Source organism: Scyliorhinus canicula, chromosome 7, assembly GCF_902713615.1.
Source record: "Scyliorhinus canicula chromosome 7, sScyCan1.1, whole genome shotgun sequence".
Classification (NCBI taxonomy): Eukaryota; Metazoa; Chordata; class Chondrichthyes; order Carcharhiniformes; family Scyliorhinidae; genus Scyliorhinus; species Scyliorhinus canicula.
In genome coordinates, this window is record NC_052152.1 from 108,509,723 (window position 1) to 108,532,610 (window position 22,888).

At 47.0% G+C, this 22,888-nt stretch overlaps 1 protein-coding gene across 1 annotated transcript in view; it reads right to left on the minus strand.

Moving 5' to 3' along the window:
* Positions 1–22,888, minus strand: part of rb1 (retinoblastoma 1) — a 477,115-nt gene that overhangs the window by 326,215 nt on the left and 128,012 nt on the right. Inside the window, exons 10-12 of the mRNA XM_038802634.1 lie at positions 22,305–22,414; positions 21,430–21,507; positions 6,274–6,361 (exon numbers count right to left, since the gene is read on the minus strand). Of these exons, the coding sequence (XP_038658562.1) occupies positions 6,274–6,361; positions 21,430–21,507; positions 22,305–22,414 (276 nt within the window). The remainder of the gene's footprint in view (positions 1–6,273; positions 6,362–21,429; positions 21,508–22,304; positions 22,415–22,888) is intronic.

Sequence of the window (22,888 nt, forward strand, 5' to 3'; positions counted from 1 at the left end):
AGTAAGCCGGGTGGGAGGGGTCTTTGATTATGCAGCCCGCTTTCCCCAGGGAGGTGTAGATGGAGTCAATGAATGGGAGGCAGGTTTGTGTGATGGACTGGACTATGTTCACGACTCTCTGAAGTTTCTTGCGATTTCTTGAGGTGGGTATTAGGGAAGAGGTGGGTACCAGGTGTACTGCTGGATTAACGTTTTTGTAGTGGATAGAATGCTGTTGGCGAGGGTAACTGATTCAGAGTATTCGGCAATCGTGGTCTCGTACCATGTGCCATACTGGGTGGGATTTTTGGGGGTGTACAGGGGGAGGCCCAGGGTAGATGTGGGATTGTTGGCGGATGAGGGTGCATGTGAGAGGGTGAGGGCGGCCATCTGAAGTTATGTAGAGCTAAATGACTTGGGAGAGGTCACATTCTCCATGCTGTGGGGGGCACTTAAGGCCAGAGTAAGGGGTGAATTTATCTCGATTCGGGCGCACAGGGAGAGGATGGAACGAGATGAGGGAGTGAGGTTTGTGGATGAGATTTTGAGGGTGGACCAGAGGTACTCAGTTGCGCCAGAAGAGAGGTTATTAAAGGAGACGCAGAGGCTCCAGATGGAATTTGGTAGGTGTCCACGGGGAAGGCGGTAGGGTAACTGCAGAGGGCCAGTGTTATGTGTATGGGAAAAAAGCGAGCAGGATGTTGGCGACCCAACTGAGAAAGCAAGCAGGGATGAGGGAGATCGGAAGTGTGAGGGATGAGGAAAGGTGGTCTCAGACCCAGGGGGGTGATCGGGGTATTTGAGGCCTTTTACAGGATATTAAATGAGTCAGAGCCTCTGCCTGGAGAGGAAGCCATGGGACGGTTCTTGGATGGAGTTCCCAAGAAGGAGGAGTAGATGCAGGGGTTTGGGGCCCCAATTAATCTGAAGGAGGTGAATGACTGCGTAGGCTCAATGCAGGCAGGGAAAGCCCTGGGCCGGATGGGTTTCCAGCCGAGTTCTATAAGACGTTTGGTGCAGAGCTGGGGGCCCCCGCTTATAGGGATGTACAATGAGTCGAGGGGAAGGGGTGTGCTCTCTCCCCACATTGTCGCAGGCGTACATTTTTTGTTGATTTTAAAGAAGGATAAGGACCCGGAACAGTGTGGGTCGTACCGCACGATTTTGCCGTTAAATGTGGATGCAAAGTTGCTAACGAATGTGTTAGCGTCACGGATAGAGGACTGTGTGCCAAGGGTGATAGAAGACCAGATGGAGTTTGTGATGGGGCGGAATTTGTTGGGCAAATATGCACAGGTTGCTTAATGTCATTATGATGCCCTCAGAGGGTCAGGAGGTAGAAGTGGTGGTGGCAATGGATGCGGAGAAAAGTTTTGATTGGGTTGAGTGGGCATATTTGTTGGAGGTGCTGGGCTGGATCAGATTTGGCCAGGGTTTTGTGAATTGGGTTTGGCTGCTATATAAGGCACCGATGGTTAGTGTCTGGACAAACAGGACAGGTTTGGGGTACTTCAGGTTGAATCGGGGGACGAGGCAGAATGCCAGCTCTCGCCGCTGCTTTTTCCTCTGGCAATAGAGCCTTTGACAATGGCGCTTAGGGTTGAAAAGGGATTGAGAGGAGAGGCGTCGAGCACAGAGTCTCGTTGTATGCAGCTGATTTGCCATATATCTCAGACCCGGTGTAGAGCTGCTTTCCGAGTGGTGAGCATGGGTTTTTGGTATTTCGGGATGCAGTTGGCCCGGACCTGGGCCCAGTGGCTTAAATTGAATTTGGTGCGACTGGTAGAGGGTATGAAATTGGACTTAGAGGTGAGATATGTCGCCATTCTCAATGTCTGGGCGAGTGCAGATGGTTAAAATGGCGGTGCTGCCCAAGTTCCTGTTTGTGTTCAAGAACCTTCCCATCTTTGTTCTCAAGTCTTTTTTTTAGGAAGGCGAATGGGATAATTCCGAGGGTCATGTGGGTGGGGAAGACACCGCAGGTGAGGAGGGTGTTTTTGGAAGTGGCGGGGGAGGGGGATCTGGCATTCCCGGGTTTGCTTAATTATTACTGGGCCACGAACATCGCAATGGTCAGAAAATGGGCACTGGAGGAGGGGTCGCTATAGGGGCGGTTGGAGGCTGCGTCATGTAGGGAGACGGGTCTGAGGCACTGCTATTGGCACCCCTCCCATTTTCGACTGCCCGGTATTCAGTGAGCATGGTGGTGGTATCAGCATTGCGAGCCTGGAACCAGCGCAAGCAACATTTCGTGTTGGAAGGCGCCGATATGCGATAATCATAGGTTTGTGCCGGCAGGGCTGGAGGAGAGGATCCGGGGGTGGCTGCAGGTGGAGATAGAGTACTTCAGGGACTTGTTTGAAAGGGAATAAGTCTGCAGGTCTGGAAGAGCTTGAGGAAACGTATCAGTTGCCTATGGGGAATGGATTCAGGTACCTGCAAGTAAGGGACTTTGTGAGGAGAGAGGTGCTGTCCTTCCCGGGGCTGCCACCTCCGGTGTTACAAGATAAGTTGTTGTCCGTAGATGGCATTGGGAAGGGGGAGTGGCAGACATTTATGGAGAGCTGATGGAGAGGGTGGGCGTGCCGGTGGATGAGATCAAATGTAAATGGGAGGAGTTAGGTAGGGAGGTGAGGGGTGGGCTGTGCAAGTAAGCTCTGTGGAGGGTGAACCTGTCCTCATTGGGCGCGAGTTAAAGCTTCATCCAATTTAAGGTCGTACATAGGGCCCACATGACGGTTGCTAGGATGATCCGGTTCTTGGCAGGAGTGGAGGATAAGTGTGGGCAGTGTTGGGTGGGGGTGGGGGGCATGAATCCCGTCCACATGTTCTGGGCATGTCCAAAGCTGAGGGGGTTCTGGCAAGGGGGGGGGGGGGGTGAACTTTATCTTTTCTGGCATTAATTTCACTTTAGTGCCAGCTGTCGGGAATCTGGTGTCCTGCAGTGATGCCATTAACTTTCAGACATCAAGCCAGGACATAACAAGCAGGTTTCATCATTCACTTTTCATAATGTTTACAGAAAACAATATAAGGATTGAAACATGCACCAGGGATTTAGTAGAAAACTGGAATAGCAAACAAATTTCAAACTTTTAAAGAAGTCTTGGTAATTTTTGTCATAGAATGGAGAAAATTGAAATTTCACAAATAGAAAATATGTTTTCGATAGCCAGAGAAGTTCCTCAGCAGTGAAAAAAATCCAATTATATTTTCTTTAGCAAGGCGTAATATTTCCCCTCCCCCAGAAATTTTACAACAAGAATAATAATGTAAAAAGAGGAAGTGCATGCTAGTTCAGCAATTTTTAATTGATTCCTATCTTTGCAAAGGAAGGGGGGGGCGGATTCATTCACAGCAACTTCTGCATTTCTGCATTTAACTGCACATATGAAGACTATAGAAGTTTTTATCTGTTAATGATGGCATGATTACAACCATAAAACCTGGACCAATACCCACCATGACAAATAATGCAGTAACTATTATGTAATTCACCACAATTGCACAAGTTTAAGATGAAGTAAGAGTAATATTTTTGAAGTATTAACATAAAAATGTATATAATGTTGTGTAACATCTATATTTTACCAGACATAGTTTAACCTATTATCATTGGAAGAGTGGCGTGGAGTGGATGCTTCCTCTTGTGGGGCATTCTAAAATGAGAGGTCTTAGTCTTAGGGCAGCACGGTAACATTGTGGATGGCACAATTGCTTCACAGCTCCAGGGTCCAAGGTTCGATTCCAGCTTGGGTCACTGTCTGTGCGGAGTCTGCACATCCTCCCCGTGTGTGCGTGGGTTTCCTCCGGGTGCTCCGGTTTCCTCCCACAGTCCAAAGATGTGCAGGTTAGGTGGATTGGCCATGATAAATTGCTCTTAGTGTCCAAAATTGCCCTTAGTGTTGGGTTGGGTGGGGTTACTGGGTTATGGGGATAGGGTGGAGGTGTTGACCTTGGGTAGGGTGCACTTTTCAGGAGCCGGTGCAGACTCGATGGGCCGAATGGCCTCCTTCTGCACTGTAAATTCTATGATACGAGGCAGAAAATTCAAAACAGAATTGAGGAGAAACTACTCCCAAAGGGTTGTGAATCTGTGGAATTCACTACCCCAGAGTGCGGTGGGATGCTGGGACATTGAGTAAATTTGAGGAGGAATTAGACAGATTTTTAATTGGTAATGGGTTGAAGGGTTATGGAGAACAAGCAGGATGGTGGAGTTAAGGCCAGGATGAGATCAGCCATGATCGAATGGCGGAGCAGACTCGATGGGCCTAATGGCCTAATTCTGCTCCTCTATATCTTATGAACTTATAATAATAATCTTTATTGTCACAAATAGGCTGACATTAACACTGCAATGAAGTCACTGTGAAACGCTCCTAGTCGCCACATTCCGGGACCTGTTTGGGTACACAAAGGGAGAATTCAGAATGTCCAAATTACCTAACAGCACGTCTTTCGGGACTTGTGGGAGGAAACCCACGCAGACAGGGACAGAATTTGCAGACTCCACTCAGACAATGTCCCAAGCTGGGAATTGAACCTGGGACCCTGGAGCTGTGAAGCAAAAGTGCTACCCATTGAGATACCCTATGATAAGTGGAATGTGATAGAAGCTAACATGCAATAATCAAAGATGAGTGGCACGGTAGCACAGTGGTTAGCACTGTTGCTTCACAGCACCAGGGTCCCAGGTTCGAGTCCCGGCTTGGGTCACTGTCTGTCACTGCATGTTCTCCCCGTGTCTGCGTGGTTTTCCTCCGGGTGCTCCGGTTTCCTCCCACAAGTCCTGAAAGGCGTGCAGTTAGGTAATTTGGACATTTTGACTTGTCCCTCTGTGGACCCGAACAGTCGCCGGAACGTGGCGACTAGGAGCTTTTCACAGTAATTTGATTGCAGTGATAATGTAAGCCTACTTGTGACAATAAAGATTATATTATAAATATTAAATTTAATCTATAATAGCAGAATTTAGCCATAAAGTCTTCATCTTGCAAGATAATTATTCTAATGACATATGGTGCAGATACACTATATGACATTTTTAATGGCACAACTGCAAAAATGACAAAGAAAATTTTTCTTAGGGCAGCACGGTGGCGCAGTGGTAGCACTGCAGTCTCAAGGCGCTGAGGTCCCAGGTTCGATCCCGGCTCTGGGTCACTGTCCATGTGGAGTTTGCACATTCTCCCCGTGTTTGCGTGGGTCTCGCCCCCACAACCCAAAGATGTGCAAGGTAGGTGAATTGAACACGCTAAAATTTCCCCTTAATTATTGGGTACTCTAAATGTATTTTTTTAAATGTTTTTCTTAAAAGCTAGATAAGCACAGGTACATTATTCACCAATCCTGTCACATAGGGGGCTGGATTCTCCGCCCCGCTGCGCCACATTTCGGTTTCACCCCACTGGCGGGATGCTCTGTTATGCCGGCTGGTTAATGGGGTTTCCCATTGTGGGACATCCCACGCCGTGGGGAAACCCCTGGGCTGCCGGCAAAACGGAGCATATTAATTACAAAGTAATGCAATATATTTGACATCCAATGCGTGAGAATTCTCCAGTTTATCACCAATTTCCATCGATATAGGCAACCTTGTAGCCTACAGAAATGACATAACATAACACATGTCAACATTGCAGCTGATAATGGTGACACTGTGGTGAGCACTGCTGCCTCACAGCGCCAGGGACCTGGGTTCAATTCCAGCCTTGGGTGACAGTGAAGTTTGCACATTTTCCCCGTGTCTGCATCAGTTTCCTCTGGGTGCTCTGGTTACCTCCCACAGTCCAAAGATCTGCAGGTTAGGTGGATTGACCATGCTAAATTGCCCCTTAGTGTCCAAAAAGTTAGGTGGGGTTACAGGGATACGGTGGAGGCGTGGGCCTAGGTAGGGTGCACTTTCAGTGGGTTGGCGCATGACTCAATGGGTCAAATGGCCTCCTTTTGCTGAGTAGGGATTCTACTTCTAATTATAGTATCATGTGGCATAATTGATTGTATTACAATGTCTTTTGCTTTTATTTGCAATGAAGAGGAAAATTTGACTTTTCATTTTTTCCAATTAAGGGGCAATTTAGTGTGGCCAATTCACCCAGCCTGCACATCTTCGTGTTATGGGGGCGAAACACACGCAAACACGGGGAGAATGTGCAAAATCCACACGGACAGTGACCCAGAGCCGGAATCCAACTGGGACCGTGGCGCCGTGAGGCAGCAGTGTTAACCACTGCGCCACCGTGCTGCCTGCCTTTTCAGAGCTTTTTCAACCTCATTCCAACATCCACTTACATGAAAATATGCTTCAAGGGTATTTGAAGGTTTGTCATCGGCTGTATTTAAAATCATCTGTAACTGTTGGATGGTATTCATTGCAGTCCTGCATGGGAAAATAGACTGATACATTAAACAACTCCTGGGCAAAGAGGACTGAAATCACAATGACATCATCAAGTAAACAATTCTACACACCTAATCACATCCTGTAATTTCCTCACCTCAAATTTCCTTAAACATGTTATCCTAGCTGATCTCTACCACAGCTATTTAAGCTGTTTGTTGAGATTCCTTTATGGAAAGAAAGATTTCTTACCACAGCTACTGTTTGATGGATTACTTTCCACAAAATATGAAATAGAAAGAAGGGTATGGAACAGACAAAAGTGGTGGGTATCATAAAAATAAAAACTTTAATTGATCACTTGGAGGGTGGCACGGTGACAGAGTGGCTAGCACTGTTAACACTGCTGCCTCACAGCGCCAGGGACCTAGAAATATAGAAAAAATAGGAGTAGGCCATTCGGCCATTCAAGCCCGCTCCACCATTCATTATGATGATAGGCGATCATCCAACTCAACAGTCTAACCCCACTTTCCCTCGCATCCTTTCGTCCCCTTTGTCCTAAGTGCTATATCTGACTTCTTCCTGAAATCATACAATGTTTTGGAACCAGCTACTTGCTGTGGTAACGAATTTCACAGGCACCCCATCTTTGTCCTAAATATTCATCCTCAGACTGTGACCCGTGATTCTAGACACACCCATCATTGGGAACATCCTTCCTGCATCCACCCTGTCCAGTCCTGTTAAAATTTTATAGTTTTCTACAAGATCTCCCCTCATTTTTCTGAACTCCACGAATACAATCCTAACCAATTCAACCTCTCCTCGTACATCAGTCCTGCCATCCCAGGAATCAGTCTGGTAAACCTTCGCTGCACTCCCTCTATAGCAAGAATATCCTTCCTCAGATAAGGAGACCAAAACAGCACACAATATTACAGGTGTGGCCTCACCAAGACCCTGTATAATTGCAGCAAGACGACCCTGTATAATTGCAGCAAGACATCCCTGCTCCTGTACTCGAATTCTCTCACAATGAAGGCCAGCATACCATTTGCCTTCTTTACCACCTGCTATACCTGCATGCTTACTTTCAGTGACTGGTGTACAAGGACACCCAGGTCTCGTTGCACGTACCCCTCTCCTAATTTATGGCCATTCAGATAATAGTCTGCCTTCTTGTTTTTGCTACCGAAGTGGATAACCTCGCATTTATCCAAATTATACTGCATCTGCCATTCATTTTCCCACTCACTCACCTTGTCCAAATCACACTGAAGGATCTCTGCATCCTTCTCACAGTTCACCTTCCCACCCAACTTGAGTGTCATCTGTAAATCTGGAGATATCACATATTGTTCCCTCATCTAAATTATTAATATATATTGTGAATAACTGGGGTCCGAGCACCAATCGCTGCCTGTCAATTTGAAAAAGACCCGTTAATTCCTACTTTTTGTTTCCTGTCTGTCAACCAGTTTTCTTTCCATCTCAATACACTACCCCCAACCTATTCGCTTTAATTTTACAAGCTAATCTTTGATGCGGGATTTAAAAATCCTTCTGATAGTCCAAATACACCACATCCACATCCCTTTCGTCAAGTCTACTAGTTACATCCTCGAATTCCAGTATATTTGTTAAGCAGGATTTCTCCTTCAAAATCCATGCTGACTCTGTCCGATCCTGCCACTGTTTTCTAAATACTCTGCGACAAAATCTTTAATAGATTCTAGAATTTTCCCCACTGCTGATGTCATGCTTCCAGTCTATGATTCCCTTCTTTCTCTCTACCTCCCCTTTCAAATAGTGGAGTTATATTAGCCACCCTTCAATCTGCAGGAATTGTTCCGCAGTCTATAGAATCCTGGAAGGTGACCACCAGTGCATCCATTATTTCTAGAGTCACCTCCTTCAGTACCCTGGGATGTAGATTATAAGGCCCTGGGGATTCATCAGCCTTCAATCCCATCAATTTCCCCAACACCATTTCTCTACTGATATTGATCACCTTCAGTTCATCCTTCTCACTAAACCCTGCATTCCCAACATTTCTCGTATCTGATTTGTGTCCTCATTTGTGAAGAGTATTTATTTAGTTGTCCAGCCTTTCTTTGTCCCCTATAGTTCCCGTACCCGCTTACCCAAACAGGCACCGGAATGTGGTGACTAGGGGCTTTTCACAGTAACTTCATACCTGCGACAATAAAAGATTATTATTAATACATTCCCCTGTTTCTGACTGTAAGGTACCTACATTTGTCTTCACCAATCTTTTTCACTTCGTGTACCTGTAGAATCTTGTACAGTCAATTTTTATTTCCCCTGCAAGCTTACTTTCATACTCTATTTTCCCTTTCTTAATCAATCCCTCGGTCCTTCTTTGCTGAATTCTAAACGATCCTCAGATCTGTTGTTTACTTGGCCAATTTATATACTTCCTTGGATTGAATACTATCTCTATTTTCCCTTATAAGCCATGGATTGACCACCTTTCCCATTTTACTTTTGTGCCATTTTATAACCTGCCTGATTACTACTGGCTGGGGACTACTGCCTATCCCACAATCCTTAGTGAGTATGAGCTCCCCAATGAGGAGGGCGGAGAAATCATTAGCAGAGTCACCTGCATAAATAGAGCTGGCCAGTGTGGAACCAGCTAGACAGGAGAGAGCAGTGGTGGAGTACTGCTGCTGTTGTATATATTTAATTGCAAATAAAGTTATTTCTTTCGATTCCATAAACTCATGCTGGATTCTTGGTGGCCCTCACAAAATGCCACACAGGGATAAATAATTGTTGCAACTCCTCTATGCGCTCTTTAAATATTTTGCCATTGCATATCCACTGTCATCCCTTTACGTCACATTCCCCAATCGATCATAGCCAACTCATGCCTCCTTTTATCCGCTCCCTTTGTTAAGATTCAGGAACCTCGTCTCAGAATCAACTACTTCACTCTCCATTTTGATGAAAAATTCTATCATATCATGGTCGCTCATCCCCAAGGGGTCGCACACAACTAGATTGCCAATGATTCCGTTCTCATTACACAGTCCCGACTTAGGATGGCCTGTTCTCTAGTTGGCTCCAACTAAGGGAGGGTGGTGAGTGAATTGGAGGCAAACCTCCAGGAGGTGGGGTTCCCAGGTATCTGCTGCTCTTGTCCTTCTAGATGGTCGTGGGTTTGGAAAATGTTGTCCAAGGAGCCTTGGTGAGTTACTGCAGTGCATCTAGTAGGTGGTAAACATGGCTGCCACTGTTCGTCGGTGGTGGTGGAGGGTTTGAATGTTTGTGGAAGGGGAAGCAATCAAGCGGGCTGCTTTGTCCTGGATGGTGTCATGCTTCTCGATTGTTGATGGAGCTACACTCATCCAGGCAAGTTGAGAGTATTCCATTACACTCTTGACTTGTGCCTTGTAGATGGTGGACAGGCTTTAGGATGTCAGTAGTTTGTCTTCCGAGGGAGGTATGATGTTAAGGGAAGTCCCATTTTGTCTGGCAGAAAACAATTTACGCTATTTTGGGGTGCTGGTGGCTCGAGGCTGGACACGACTCCATAAATTGAATTTCACAAGCCTGGTGAATAGGATCAGAGAGAACTTACAAAGATGGGTCATCCTTTCACTATCACTGGCAGATCATGTTCACACTATTAATATAAACATCTTGCTGCGGTTTGTGTATTTCAATGCCTTCCAGTTTTTCTACCAAAATCTTTTTTCTGGGAAGTGGAGCGGCTCATAATGGGTTTTATATGGGCGGGAAAAACACCTTGGATCCGGAGTGGGGGTCTTACAGAGAGAGAGGCTGGTGGGAGGGTTGGCGCTGCCAAATTTGCTACATTATTACTGTGCAGCCAATGCAGAGAAAGTGCTGGGGGGTATGGGGATCAGGAAGTTAAGTGGATACAGATGGAGTCTGAGTCATGTAGATTATCAGGTCTGGACGCCCTCGTAACAGCATCCTTACCTTTTTCACAAGCAAAATATTCCGGGAATTTGGTGGTAATCTCCACGTTAAAAATATGGCGCACTTTTGTCAGCATTTCAAGCTAAGGGCAATGTCAACGTGAGCCATAATCTATAGGAGAAATTTATTTGAGCCAGTGAAATTCGATGCTGAATTCAGGAGATTTAAAGATAAGGGACTAGAGAGGGTGAAAAGAGGGTGAACTGAAGGAAAAGGCAGAGCTTGGGACACCAGAAAGGTTTAGATATTTTCAGATGCAAGATTTGCCAAGCGAGCGCTTCCGACTTCTCCGGAGGCACCGCCATCCACGCTGCTGGAAAGGATCATTTCATGTGCGGGGTCGGTAGAGGGCAACACGTCTGGGATTTATAGACAGGTTATGGGAGAAGAGCAGGTTTCGGTGGATGAGGTAAAGGCCAAGTAGGAGGAGGAGCTAGGGCCCAATTTAGAGAAAGAGGTATGGAGTAAGTCCCTCCATTGGGCAAATCATACATCATCGCGTGCAAGGCTAAGCTTTTTACAACTTAAGGATGTGTTTCGGACACATTCACCAAGTTCAGGATGAATAGATTCTTCGAAGAGGTCGAGGATACATATGAGCGGTGCTCAAGGAGGCTTGCTCACCATAGGCACATGTTTTGGTCTTGCCCCAAATTGGTGGGCTATTGGAGGTCCTTCTTCAGCACCATGTCGGCAATCATAAAGCTTGACTTAGAATCCTGCCCATTAGTCACTATTTTTGGAATAGGGCAGGGGCAAATGCTCTGGCATTTGCATTGCTGTTGGCACTGGGATGAATACTGCTGAGGTGGAGGCAGGCGATGCTACCCAGTGTCGCTGCATGGCTGAGTGATCTAATGGAATTCTGGTACCTCGAGAAAGTCAGGTTCTATCGTAGATGGCGGCCGTTCATTTTGCACTTTAACCGTTAGCTGTTAAGGGAAGGGTAAGGGAGAAGGGGTAGTTGGGGGGGGATGGTGATTATTCTGGGTAGTATTATAGTTGTTGGAGTTGATATTAATGTCGCTGCTTTTTGTTCCTAGTTCATGTGTGGGTATTATTGCACTATGTAATGGTTTCTTCTTTGTTATTATGTTAAAAACTCAATAAAAATACTTTAAAAAAAATTAAAATGTTAAAAATATTAAAGCATAAATTACTGAACATGGACTATTTATAACAAATTAACTAAAATGAAAACCGTATGTCCATTTTGACATCAGTATCATGGCACTGCCCAAGTTATTTTTCACTCTTGCAGCAAGGATAGCTTTTTTCCCTTCGGGAAATGGCAAAACAGAGATCAGAACCACAATCCTGCATTAAGCCATGAAATAATATCTCAATACAAGACTCTTCCGTGAAATGGACTGATTTGGATTGAAGTTTAGTATGTGGAGTATGCTTCGGTTGAAAAAGAAATCTAATATAACTGAATATTTCTGTTTTTCCTGAACTGCAGGAGGCTGGCTCGGTAACACCTCAGTGAAGCATTTTTGGTTTAAATAAATAACACTATGTATTGTTTGTCCTTGACTGCTAAATTCAAATAACCATGTCCAGTAGCAATGTGTTATCTGAGCCCATGAAGTACATATATGATCTAGTCCAATGTTCAACTTCATCAGTGCTCTCCTAACCACTGCTCCATAAGACCATGAGACATAAGAGCAGAAATAGACCACTTGGCCCATCGAGTCTGCTCCACCATTCAATCATGGCTGATATTTTTCTCATCCCCATTCAAGTGATCCGCAATATACATAAAATATACATATACATAAATATATAAAGTTGACAATACAGAACATTATTTTGATTTCTACATAATATTCCCAATTCAGCGACTGGATGGAATCTGTCTTGAAATTCTGATTCAGGGAAGTGGGTGATGGCAATTGCTTATTGCAAATAATGTTGTAAAATCATCAAAAATGCTTGGGAGGCGATCGAGCAATTCAATCACATAATATCAGATGTGTCTTTGATCATTAATACCTGGACTTTATTGTATTTATGCTATCAGGAAAGTAAGTCTTCTATAAATAGTAATTTGAAAGTACATAAATTGTGTTGCTGAAAAAATAAGTAATATTTGTCAAAGTTTTTCATTGTGCACTCATCAGGACAATTACAAGAATAGAAATCCAAGGGAAGCAACAAATTTATACTGTCTGGAAAAAGTGTGCTGATTGGTTAACAAGTGGACTCTGATTAGTAGAGGCATTGCCAGGGAGAATGCACCATTTAATGGTGACTGACATTTAATTGCCAAGCATTGTTTAAAACTTAAACCAGGCAGTTTGACTCTGATTAGTCAAGGCACTATCCTGAGAATTGAACCAGCGAATGGCTATCACTTATGTTGCTAAGCTGAACGAAGCCTTGTGTATTGATTTACGTGGCTTCCAGTAAACAAAACATGCAGCACATTGCAAACCCAACTAACAATCTTAAATTGGTTGACAATGCTTAACACAGAGGATTATTTGCTAGCATTTGCTAAAAGTCAAATTGGACTCCAGCATTAACAGATATTCTCCAAAACCAGGAAAGAAACAAAGTAATTACAAAAGATAAAATTACTGAAAGAACATGGCTTGAGACTAATTTGATGACTGAAGTGAAGTAACCTCATGAACCTTCATGACTGCCTCCAATACAGTATATCTTGCCTTAGATAAGGGGACCAAAACTGTTCACGTAATCATCCGACACACATTCGCACAACACATCGACCCACCCACCCACGACGATACATGTACCCGCCCAACCATGCACCATGATGCATGTACCCACCCACCCACACACTATGACACATGTACCCACCCATCCACGCACCACGACACGTACCCGCCACACACATTTTCTTAGTCCATAAGACCAAAAGATAGAGGAGCAGAATTAGGCCATTAAGTCCATCAAGATTGCTCTGCCATTCAATCAATGCTGATATGTTTCCCATCCCCATTTTCCTGCCTTCTCCCATAACCCCTGATCCATTTATTAATCAATCACCTATCTATCTCTGTCTTAAAGACACTCAATCACTTGGCCTCCAAAGCCTTCTGCAGCAATGAGGGCCTTCTGCGGCAATAAGGGCCCTTCCTGTTGATTTCCTTAGTCCCTAAGTTTCCTTAGGCAGCACGGTAGCATAGTGGTTAGCACAAATGCTGCACAGCTCCAGGGTCCCAGGTTCGAATCCCGGCTTGGGTCACTGTCTGTGTGGAGTCTGCACGTTCTCCCCGTGTGTGTGCATGGGTTTCCTCCGGGTGCTCCGGTTTCCTCCCACAGTCCAAAGATGTGCAGGTTAGGTGGATTGGCCAGGCTAAAAATTGCCTTAGGGTCCAAATTGCCCTTGGTGTTAGGTGGGGTTACTGGGTTATGGGGATAGGGTGGAGGTATGGGCTTGGGTAGGGTGCTCTTTCCAAGAGCCGGTGCAGACTCGATGGGCCGAATGGCCTCCTTCTGCACTGTAAATTCTATAATTCTATTTCTTTTATTTCATCTTTCTTGTTTATGATCCATGGACCATTAATGGAGACATACCTTTAAATCGAGCAGAGAAAGTGAGGAACTCAAAGTATATAAATAGTACACCGTGTTATAAAGTTTTGTATTTTGAGCAGAAGAGCCCAGAATCTATGGCACCCAGAGATTGGAAGGGTTTGTTTTGATTGGTTAGTGGCCAATGGATTGGCCAGGGACAGTATTCTTCCCGACAATTGACAGCGATTGGTTCCTGTCAGGTGGGGCTTTTCAGAGAGAACACAGGAGAAGTCACTGGGCCCTCAAGGTAGAAGCAGCTCTCCTCTTCCCAGCATACCCCTGGCAAAAGTCCAAGCGAGAGAAAACAAGCTGGATGAACTTAACGCCAGACTTACCTCTCAGAGGGAAGTAAGAGACTACTGTGTGTTCTCTTTCACGGAGATATGGCTCAACCCTGCATCACCGAACTGTGCCATACAACCTGACAGCTTCTCAATACACCTGATGGACTGCACGGCATCATCAGGCAAAGCAAAGGTTGGAGGGGTTTGCCTCCTCATCAACTCCTCTTGGTGCTCGGATGAGGGGACCCTGACAAACTGCTGCACCCCAGACCTGGAATACCTGACTGTGAAGTGCCGCCAATACTACCTTCCATGGGAGTTCACTTCTGCCATTATCACAGCGGTCTACATCCCACCCCAGGTAGAAGTGAAGGCGGAGCTTGAAATGTACACCGCTGTAAATAACAGTAAAACAGAATATCCAGAGGCCTTGTTAATCATGGCCGGGGACTTCAACAAGGCCAACCTCAAGGGCATTACGGTAGCGCAGTGGGTTAGCCCTGCTGCCTCACAGTGCCGAGGTCCGAGGTTCGATCCCGGCTCTCGGTCACTGTCCGTGTGGCGTTTGCACATTCTCCCCATGTTTGCGTGGGTTTCGCCCCCACAACCCAAAGATGTGCTGCCAAAATTCCACCAGCACATCTCCTGTCCCACCAGGGGTGCCAACATTCTTAACCACTGCTACACAAACATCAAGGACACCTACCAATCAGTCCCCCAACTGTACTTCAGAAATTCGGATAATAAGACAGTAAGATAATGCTCCTTCTCCTGGCATTCCAGGAGAAACTTAAGTGGAAGAATCAGGTTAAGCAGGTGGTGCAATGCTGGTCCATGGCAACAGAACAGCCCCTACGCAACTGCTTGGAGTCAGTGGACTGGTCCATATTTAAGAACACAGTGGCCAATCTAAACGAGTATGCCATCACTGTCACAGACTTCATCAGCAAGCGTGTAGAAGACTGCATGCCAAAGAAGGTAGTCTATACGTTCCCCAACTGGAAATCCTAGTTGAATCGTGAGATTCACTCTCTAAAGGCCAGGTCTGAGGGAGACCCTGACCTATTAAAGAAATAGGGCATCACGGTGGCGCAGTGGGTTAGCCCTGCTGCCTCACAGCGCCGAGGTCCGAGGTTCGATCCCGGCTCTGGGTCAATGTCCGTGTGGAGTTTGCACATTCTCCCCGTGTTTGCGTGGGTTTCGCCCCCACAACCCAAAGATGTGCAGGCTAGGTGGATTGGCAAAGCCATCAGGGATGCCAAGAGACGATACTGGACTAAGCTAGAGTCACAGACTAACGTCATGGTCTCTCGTCGGTTGTGGCAAAGCGTAAACAAAATAACACGGTACGAAGCAAAGCCGATTAGAATCACCGGCAGCAGCTCATCCCTCCCCGATGAACTCAATGTATTCTATGCTCGGTTGAAGCAGGAAATCATCAAAGCGTCGTCAACTGCCCCAGCAGCTTCGGAGACACCAATGCCTACCATCATAGCTTCCAAAGTCAGATCAGCCTTCTTGAAAGTGAACCCTCGGAAAGTGACAGGTCCTGACGGGGTCCCTGGTCGTGCACTCAGATCCTGTGCAGGCCAACTGGCCCTGCCCCCACCACACTTCCGTTCACTCTCCAACTATCGTTTGCTAGCGCGGTGAACCCTGCCAGACGTCACTACCCCCACCCCACCCCACATCCTCAATAACCCAGTCCCTCATGCCCAAAATAACTCCAACACCCCCACCCCACACAACCAGTGTGGGGAGACCACATCTCCTAAACTAAACAAAACACATCCATCAGAAACAAAAACACATGTTAAAAAAACTCCCATTGAAAAAAAAATACAGGAGAAAAACTCAAAGAAAAAAACATTCCCAGTCCACACCATCAAAATCCTGATGCTAACTCTCATCTCAGTCCCAATCCTTCAGCCTTGACATAGACATAGAATTTATAGTGCAGAAGGAGGCCATTCGGCCCATCGAGTCTGCGCCGATCCATGGAAAGATTACTCCATACCTCCATCACATCCCCATAACCCAGTAACCTTGTGGTGAATCACAGTAGCGTAACTCACACTATATTACTATGTCTCTGTAAGCTCGGCACATGAGCAGTTGCGCTGCTCTGCCACTAGGGGGAGATGCACTGGGAGTGTACAGGAGTTTGTACTGGGCTCCACCCTTGGCTCCACCCTTGGCTCCTCTCCCCTAACCGGAAGTATAAAGGTTGATGCTGAGAGCCTGCCTGCAGTTCATCTGGAGTTCATCGTGTCACAGGCAGGCTCTGTTGTAACACGATTAAAACCACTGTTCACTTCTAACCACGTGTCGCGTGAATTGATGGTTCATCAATTTAATCGTCTTAAGAAACAGTAAGGAATGACCATGGAATCAGCCCTCAAGCCTAACTGACTGGAACTCGACCCGCAGGATGCAAAGGCTAAAGAAATCTTTTCGCATTGGCTCCGATGTTTTAAGGCATACCTGGCTGAAGCAAGCACCCCAGAAACAACGGAGGAGCAGAAACTCAGTCTACTGCACGCGAGGGTGAGCCATCGTATATCTACTCAGCTAAACTGTACCAGCTCATATACAGAGGCCCTAGCCCTACTCGATAGAATGTACGTGAGGCCTATCAATGTTTTTTACTACTAGCCGCCAGCGCCCTACAGAATCGCTAGAAGAATTCCTCAGAGAATTAAAAGCCTTATCCCAGGACTGTAATTATCAGGCTGTAACTGCTACAGAGCATAGAGAACTTGCTGTCCGCGATGTCTTTGTTGCAGGCCTTAGATCGAATTACGGGCGCCAGCGACTGATGGAGAAGGGGGCCCTAAATTTAGAAGATACTGTTGAACTCGCTACAACTACGGAGGTCTCATTTCGCAGTCTCACCTGGTTTCCTGCCAACTGCGCGACCCCGTCATGGGCCCGCGACCAGCGACTCCCCCAGGCCTGCGCCGCGCGGCCACCCAGCCACCATGCTGCCCCAGCCTGCCACTTTTGTGGCCAGCCCCAGCACCCACGGCAGCACTGCCCGGCCCGCAACGCGACCTGCAGCAGCTGCGGGCGAAAAGGCCACTACGCCAGAGTGTGCCTGGCAAGGAAGGCCCCAGCCCCTAAAACTCCAGCGGCATAGAGTAATCGCTCTCCGCACTCGCAGGCACGCAGGCCCCGAAACGCAGCGGCCTATGCCCCGACTCCGCCCCCACCCGCCACGTGCGATCCATGGGGACCGCCTTCTTAGCGGACCACCACCACGCGGTCCACCACGGGCGACTCTGGGGCCGCCATCTTGGACGCCATCTTCCTCGTCACCCACCACGTGCGATCCACGGGGGCGGCCATCTTGGGCCCCATCCTCTCCACACTCAGAAAACTCGATTGAAGACTGCGACCTCACGGGGCCATCCCAGCGCAGCCGACCGAGCTGCCGACTACCCGCAGCTCAACGCAGTCACACTGGACCAATTGCGCCCAAAGCATCTCAACAACTCTATGACAACGGTCAAAATCAACGGGTACAGTACACCGTGCCTTTTAGACTCCGGGAGCACTGAGAGCTTCGTACACCCAGATCTGATAAGACGCTATTCGCTCCCCGTTTTCCCTGCACGGCAAACTATCTCCCTCGCTTCGGGTTCCCACTCTGTCCATATCCAAGGGCGCACCGTCGCAACTCTAACAATCCAAGGCGCTAGCTATTCTAAATTCCAACTATACGTCCTGCCCGAACTCTGCGCCCCACTCTTATTGGGACTCGATTTTCAATGCAATCTCAAGAGTCTCACCCTCAGCTTCGGTGGACCCCTACCCCGACTCATTATCTGCAGCCTAGCCACGCTGAAAATCTCCCCCCCTCCTCTCTTTGCCAACCTCACTCCGGACTGTAAACCCATAGCCACTTGCAGCAGGCGGTACAGCCTACAGGACAGGGTGTTCATTCGATCCGAGGTTCGGAGGCTTTTACGTGAGGGGATCATAGAGGCCAGTAATAGTCCCTGGAGAGCTCAGGTGGTGGTCGTCAAGACCGGGGAAAAATTCATAGACTATAGTCAGACTATTAATTGGTTTACGCTCCTCGACGCGTACCCCCTCCCCAGGATTGCAGACATGGTGAATCAGATCACCCAGTATCGGATTTTTTCCACGGTGGATCTGAAGTCTGCATACCACCAACTCCCAATTCGCCCGAAGGACCGCCACTTCACGCCGTTTGAGGCCGATGGCCGTCTCTTCCACTTCCTCCGGGTCCCCTTTGGCGTCACGATGGTGGACCAGTACGGGCTGCGGGCCACGTTTCCGTACTTGGATAACGTCACCACATGCGGCTATGACCAGCAGGACCACGATGCCAACCTCAACCGATTTCTCCAGATGGCCCAGAAGCTTAACCTCACATACAACAAGGAGAAATGCGTTTTCCGCACGACCAGACTAGCCATCCTCAGCTATGTCATGGAAAACGGAGTCCTGGGTCCCGACCCGGACCATATGCGCCCCCCTCTTAGAACTCCCCCTCCCCCATTGTCTCAAGGCCCTCAAACGGTGCTTGGGATTCTTTTTGTATTATGCCCAGTGGGTCCCTCAATATGCGGACAAAGCCCGCCCACTCTTTAAGGCCACACTTTTTCCCCTGTCAGCTAAGGCTCGCCAGGCCTTCAACTGCATCAAGGAGGACATCGCCAAGGCTGCCATGCGGGCGGTGGATGAATCCGTCCCTTTCCAGGTTGAGAGCGATGCCTCAGAGGTAGCTCTTGTAGCCACACTAAATCAGGCAGGGAGACCAGTCGCATTTTTCTCCCGAACCCTCTCCACTTCGGAACTTCGACACTCCTCAGTCGAAAAGGAAGCACAAGCCATTGTGGAGGCTATTCATCACTGGAGGCACTACCTCGCAGGTAGAAGGTTCACCCTCATCGCCGACCAAAGATCGGTTGTCTTCATGTTTGACAATTCGCAAAGGGGCAAAATTAAAAATGATAACATTCTTCGGTGGAGGATCGAACTCTCCACCTACAATTACGATATTATGTATCGATCGGGGAAGCTGAACGAGCCCCCAGATGCCCTGTCCCGCGGGACGTGTGCCAGCGCACAGAGCGACCGCTTAAGAACCATCCACAATGACCTCTGCCACCCAGGGGTCACCCGGCTCGCCCACTACATTAAAGCCCAAAATCTGCCTTTCTCCACCGAGGAGGTAAAAGCCATCACCAGGGATTGCCCGATCTGCGCAGAGTGCAAACCGCACTTCTTCAGACCAGACAGGGCCCACCTGGTCAAGGCTTCTAGGCCCTTTGAACGCCTCGCTATCGATTTCAAAGGGCCACTCCCCTCGACTAACAGGAATGTATACTTCCTGAATGTCATAGACGAGTTCTCCCGTTTTCCCTTTGCTATCCCGTGCCCTGATATGACCTCCCACACAGTCATTAGGGCCCTGCATAGTATCTTCACCCTGTTTGGTTCCCCAGCTATGTACACAGCGACCGGGGTTCGTCCTTTATGAGCGACGAGCTGCGCCAGTACCTGCTCGGCAAGGCCATCGCCTCGAGCAGGACTACCAGCTATAACCCCAGGGGGAACGGGCAGGTGGAGAGGGAGAATGCGACGGTCTGAAAGAGCGGCTCTTTATTTTTTCCAGGGGCACTACCACGGGGGTTTCGCGCCCAACATGGTTGAAGACACCGGGCCCAGTACTCCTCCGGAAGCACGTCAGGCGGACAAAACTGACCCACTCGTAGAGTAAGTGCTGCTACTGCATTCGAACCCCCAGTACGCCTTCGTAGAGTTCCCTGACGGCTGTCAGGACACTGTATCCCTCCGGGACCTAGCACCTGCAGGATCCAACCCCCCACTACCACCGCCGAGGTACCCCTCACACTACATCCCACCCAACTCGGCCCCCACCTACAGACTAAGACGATTAAAACCACTGTTCACTTCTAACCACGTATCGGGTGAATTGATGGTCTCATCAAACCTCACATAACCTACACATCTTTGAACTGTGGGAGGGAACCGGAGCACCCGGAGGAAACCCACACAGACACGGGGAAAATATGCAGACTCCGCACAGACAGTGACCCAAGCCGGGATTCGAACCTGGGACACTGGAGCTGTAAAGCAACTGTGCTAATCACTGTGCTACCGTGCTGCCCTCCTCCACCTCCGTCATCTCCAAATAAAAGTGCTTTAAGTTGTCAGTCACTCTCAGCTTTGTAAGAACGACCATTCCGAACCTCACCCCGCTGCAGTACAATGCCGCCTTCACCCATCCAAAGGCAGCCTGCCTTCTCACCAACTCTGCCATCAGATCCTGGTATATACGTATACCAATATCTTCCCACTTCACATCCTGCTTCGGCTTCGCCCAGCTCAAAACCTTCTCCTTCATGTGGTAGTAATGGAAGCAGACTATGACTGCCCTTGGTGGCTCATTTGTTCTCGGGATCGGCCGGAGTGACTGATGCGCCCTGTCCAGCTCCTAGAGTGAGGGCTTTCCCCCCTCCCCCATCATCCTGGTGAACATGTTCGCAAAATACTCGGTCGGCCTCAGGCAGACCCACTATCCTCAAATTTTGTCTCCTCGACCTATTCTCCAGGTCCACCCTGCCTCTTAGCCCTTTACTGTCCTCTGCAGCTCCTAACCCATCGAGGTGAACTGGTCGCTATGTTGCAACAATGCCTCGTCCTTCGTCTCTTCATCTTCTCTCCCTGCTCCCGAACCCTATTGACGTCTTCGTTAATGCCACCTTTATCGGGGCAAGTGCCTCTTCCACCCACTCTTTAAGTGATGCCACCATCTCCCTCCGAAGCACCTCCAAATGTTTGGAGAACAGCCTTTCAAACTTCTCCAACACCATTTTGGACAAAGTTTCAACCCTGATGGGAGCAGCCCCACCCGACGAACCAGCTCCCGCCATCTTTCCACCTGTTGGACTGACAGCAACAGTCACCGACGTACTTCACCTGCTCCCTTCTTTCCCTGACCTTTCTTCTGGAACTTCGACATTCCACCGACTCCTTATGACTTCCCACACCAGCTCATCTAAAAAGTACCCCTGAGACCAGGCATAAAGACCCAAAAAAACAAAGACTCTAGCAGGAGCCATCTAATGTGTGACCTCCACCTACATGTCACCACCGGAAGTCTATATTTTAATTTCTGACTAAGCTCCACTTCAGTGCACACTAATAACTTTGGATCGTTATTGTGAAAAATTGCTGGTGCATTTTGGTTAACATGATGTCATAAAAATGTAAAGTACAAAAATGAACAGAAAGAGTTTATACCTGACAGGAGTCTGTGGAGGAATAACCGTGTGACTGTCTTCAGCATGAGGTTTTCTTGGAGTACTTTCATGGTCATATCTTTAAAGGAAATGCTTTAATTAATCCAAATTCATGTATAGCATGATTATTAAATGTAAACAAATCGCAAAACATTACCTCGTAAAATAGAATGGTGTGGAAGATTATCCTACTCCACCCCCAACAATCAATCAAATGCAAATTATCCTGAATAACTATTTTAGGAGTATCTTACATTAAGAAACCTGTATTAAAGGCACACATTTCTGCTAGAGATTTTGATTGTATAGTAAATAAATATGTATCACAGAAACTAAGACCAAACAAATTCCAAAATTAAGCTTTGAGTTGTAACCTATCTCTAGCAATTTATTAGAAGCTAAAAAGACGATTTATTTCTAAAATCAGTAGTACATTTTTCCTTTCACAATTTATTATGTTTGCTCTATTGAAACGTTTTCCCCTTCTGAAAGCCTCCAATGTGTAAAAATTTTACCAAACAAAAAAATCTTTATTTTGAGTGGATAAACTGGGAAAAAGTTTCCTTACCTTTCTAGGAAATATGTAATTCACCATCAAATTAAATTCTCAGTCAATCAACAATTCAAGTTTGCAATTTTTGTCAGCAATGGAAAAAGTCACTAATCTCTCAATGCAGGTAGCTCATTGAAGACAGATACTAAACAGATGCTGAGCACTTTTCTGAAAAGAGTCTTGCTAACTAAAAACATAATCCTCAACTGAACAATCCTGATGTTTTATTATACATTTCTACTACCCACCTCAATAAAGCAAGAGCAAGTTGCTTGGTCAACAGCAAAATATGTAGCAGTTTTTTTCTTTGGAGGGGATATTACCTTTCTTCTGGGTCTAATTGCAGAGTTTTGTCATGTTCAAGAAACAACCTTGCATCAAAATCTTTGTTCTTGTGGTAAAGCTCTTCGTATTGTCTTGAAAGTGACTCAATCTGCAAATATCACAGCAATGTAGAAGAATGCCATCAAGATTATACTTAACGTGGAATATTAGTGCAGCTCATGCCATAGCAACACTTCAAGTTTAATTTGGGCATCCCCAGTTCAATACAATTAAAACAGATTGATCAGAGTATATAACATTGCTTTATATTTGCTTTTGAAATGTTGACAAGTCCTCAATGATTACCCATCTCAAGTTTTCCCAGTGGTGGGGCTTCTGTTTGTACCTCTCCTACAATGTTATGCAGGGAAATCTAGTCATGTTGGTCCAGTGATGATGAAAGAACAATTACGTTGGAAGGGTGGATAGCGGCACAGTGACAGTGGTTAGCACTATTGCCTCACAGTGCCAGAGACTCGGATTCAATTCTGTCCTTGGGTGGCTGGCTGTGTGGAGTTTGCACTTTCTCCTCGTATCTGCGTGGGCTTCCTCTGGGTGCTCCGATTTCCTCCCACAGTCCAAA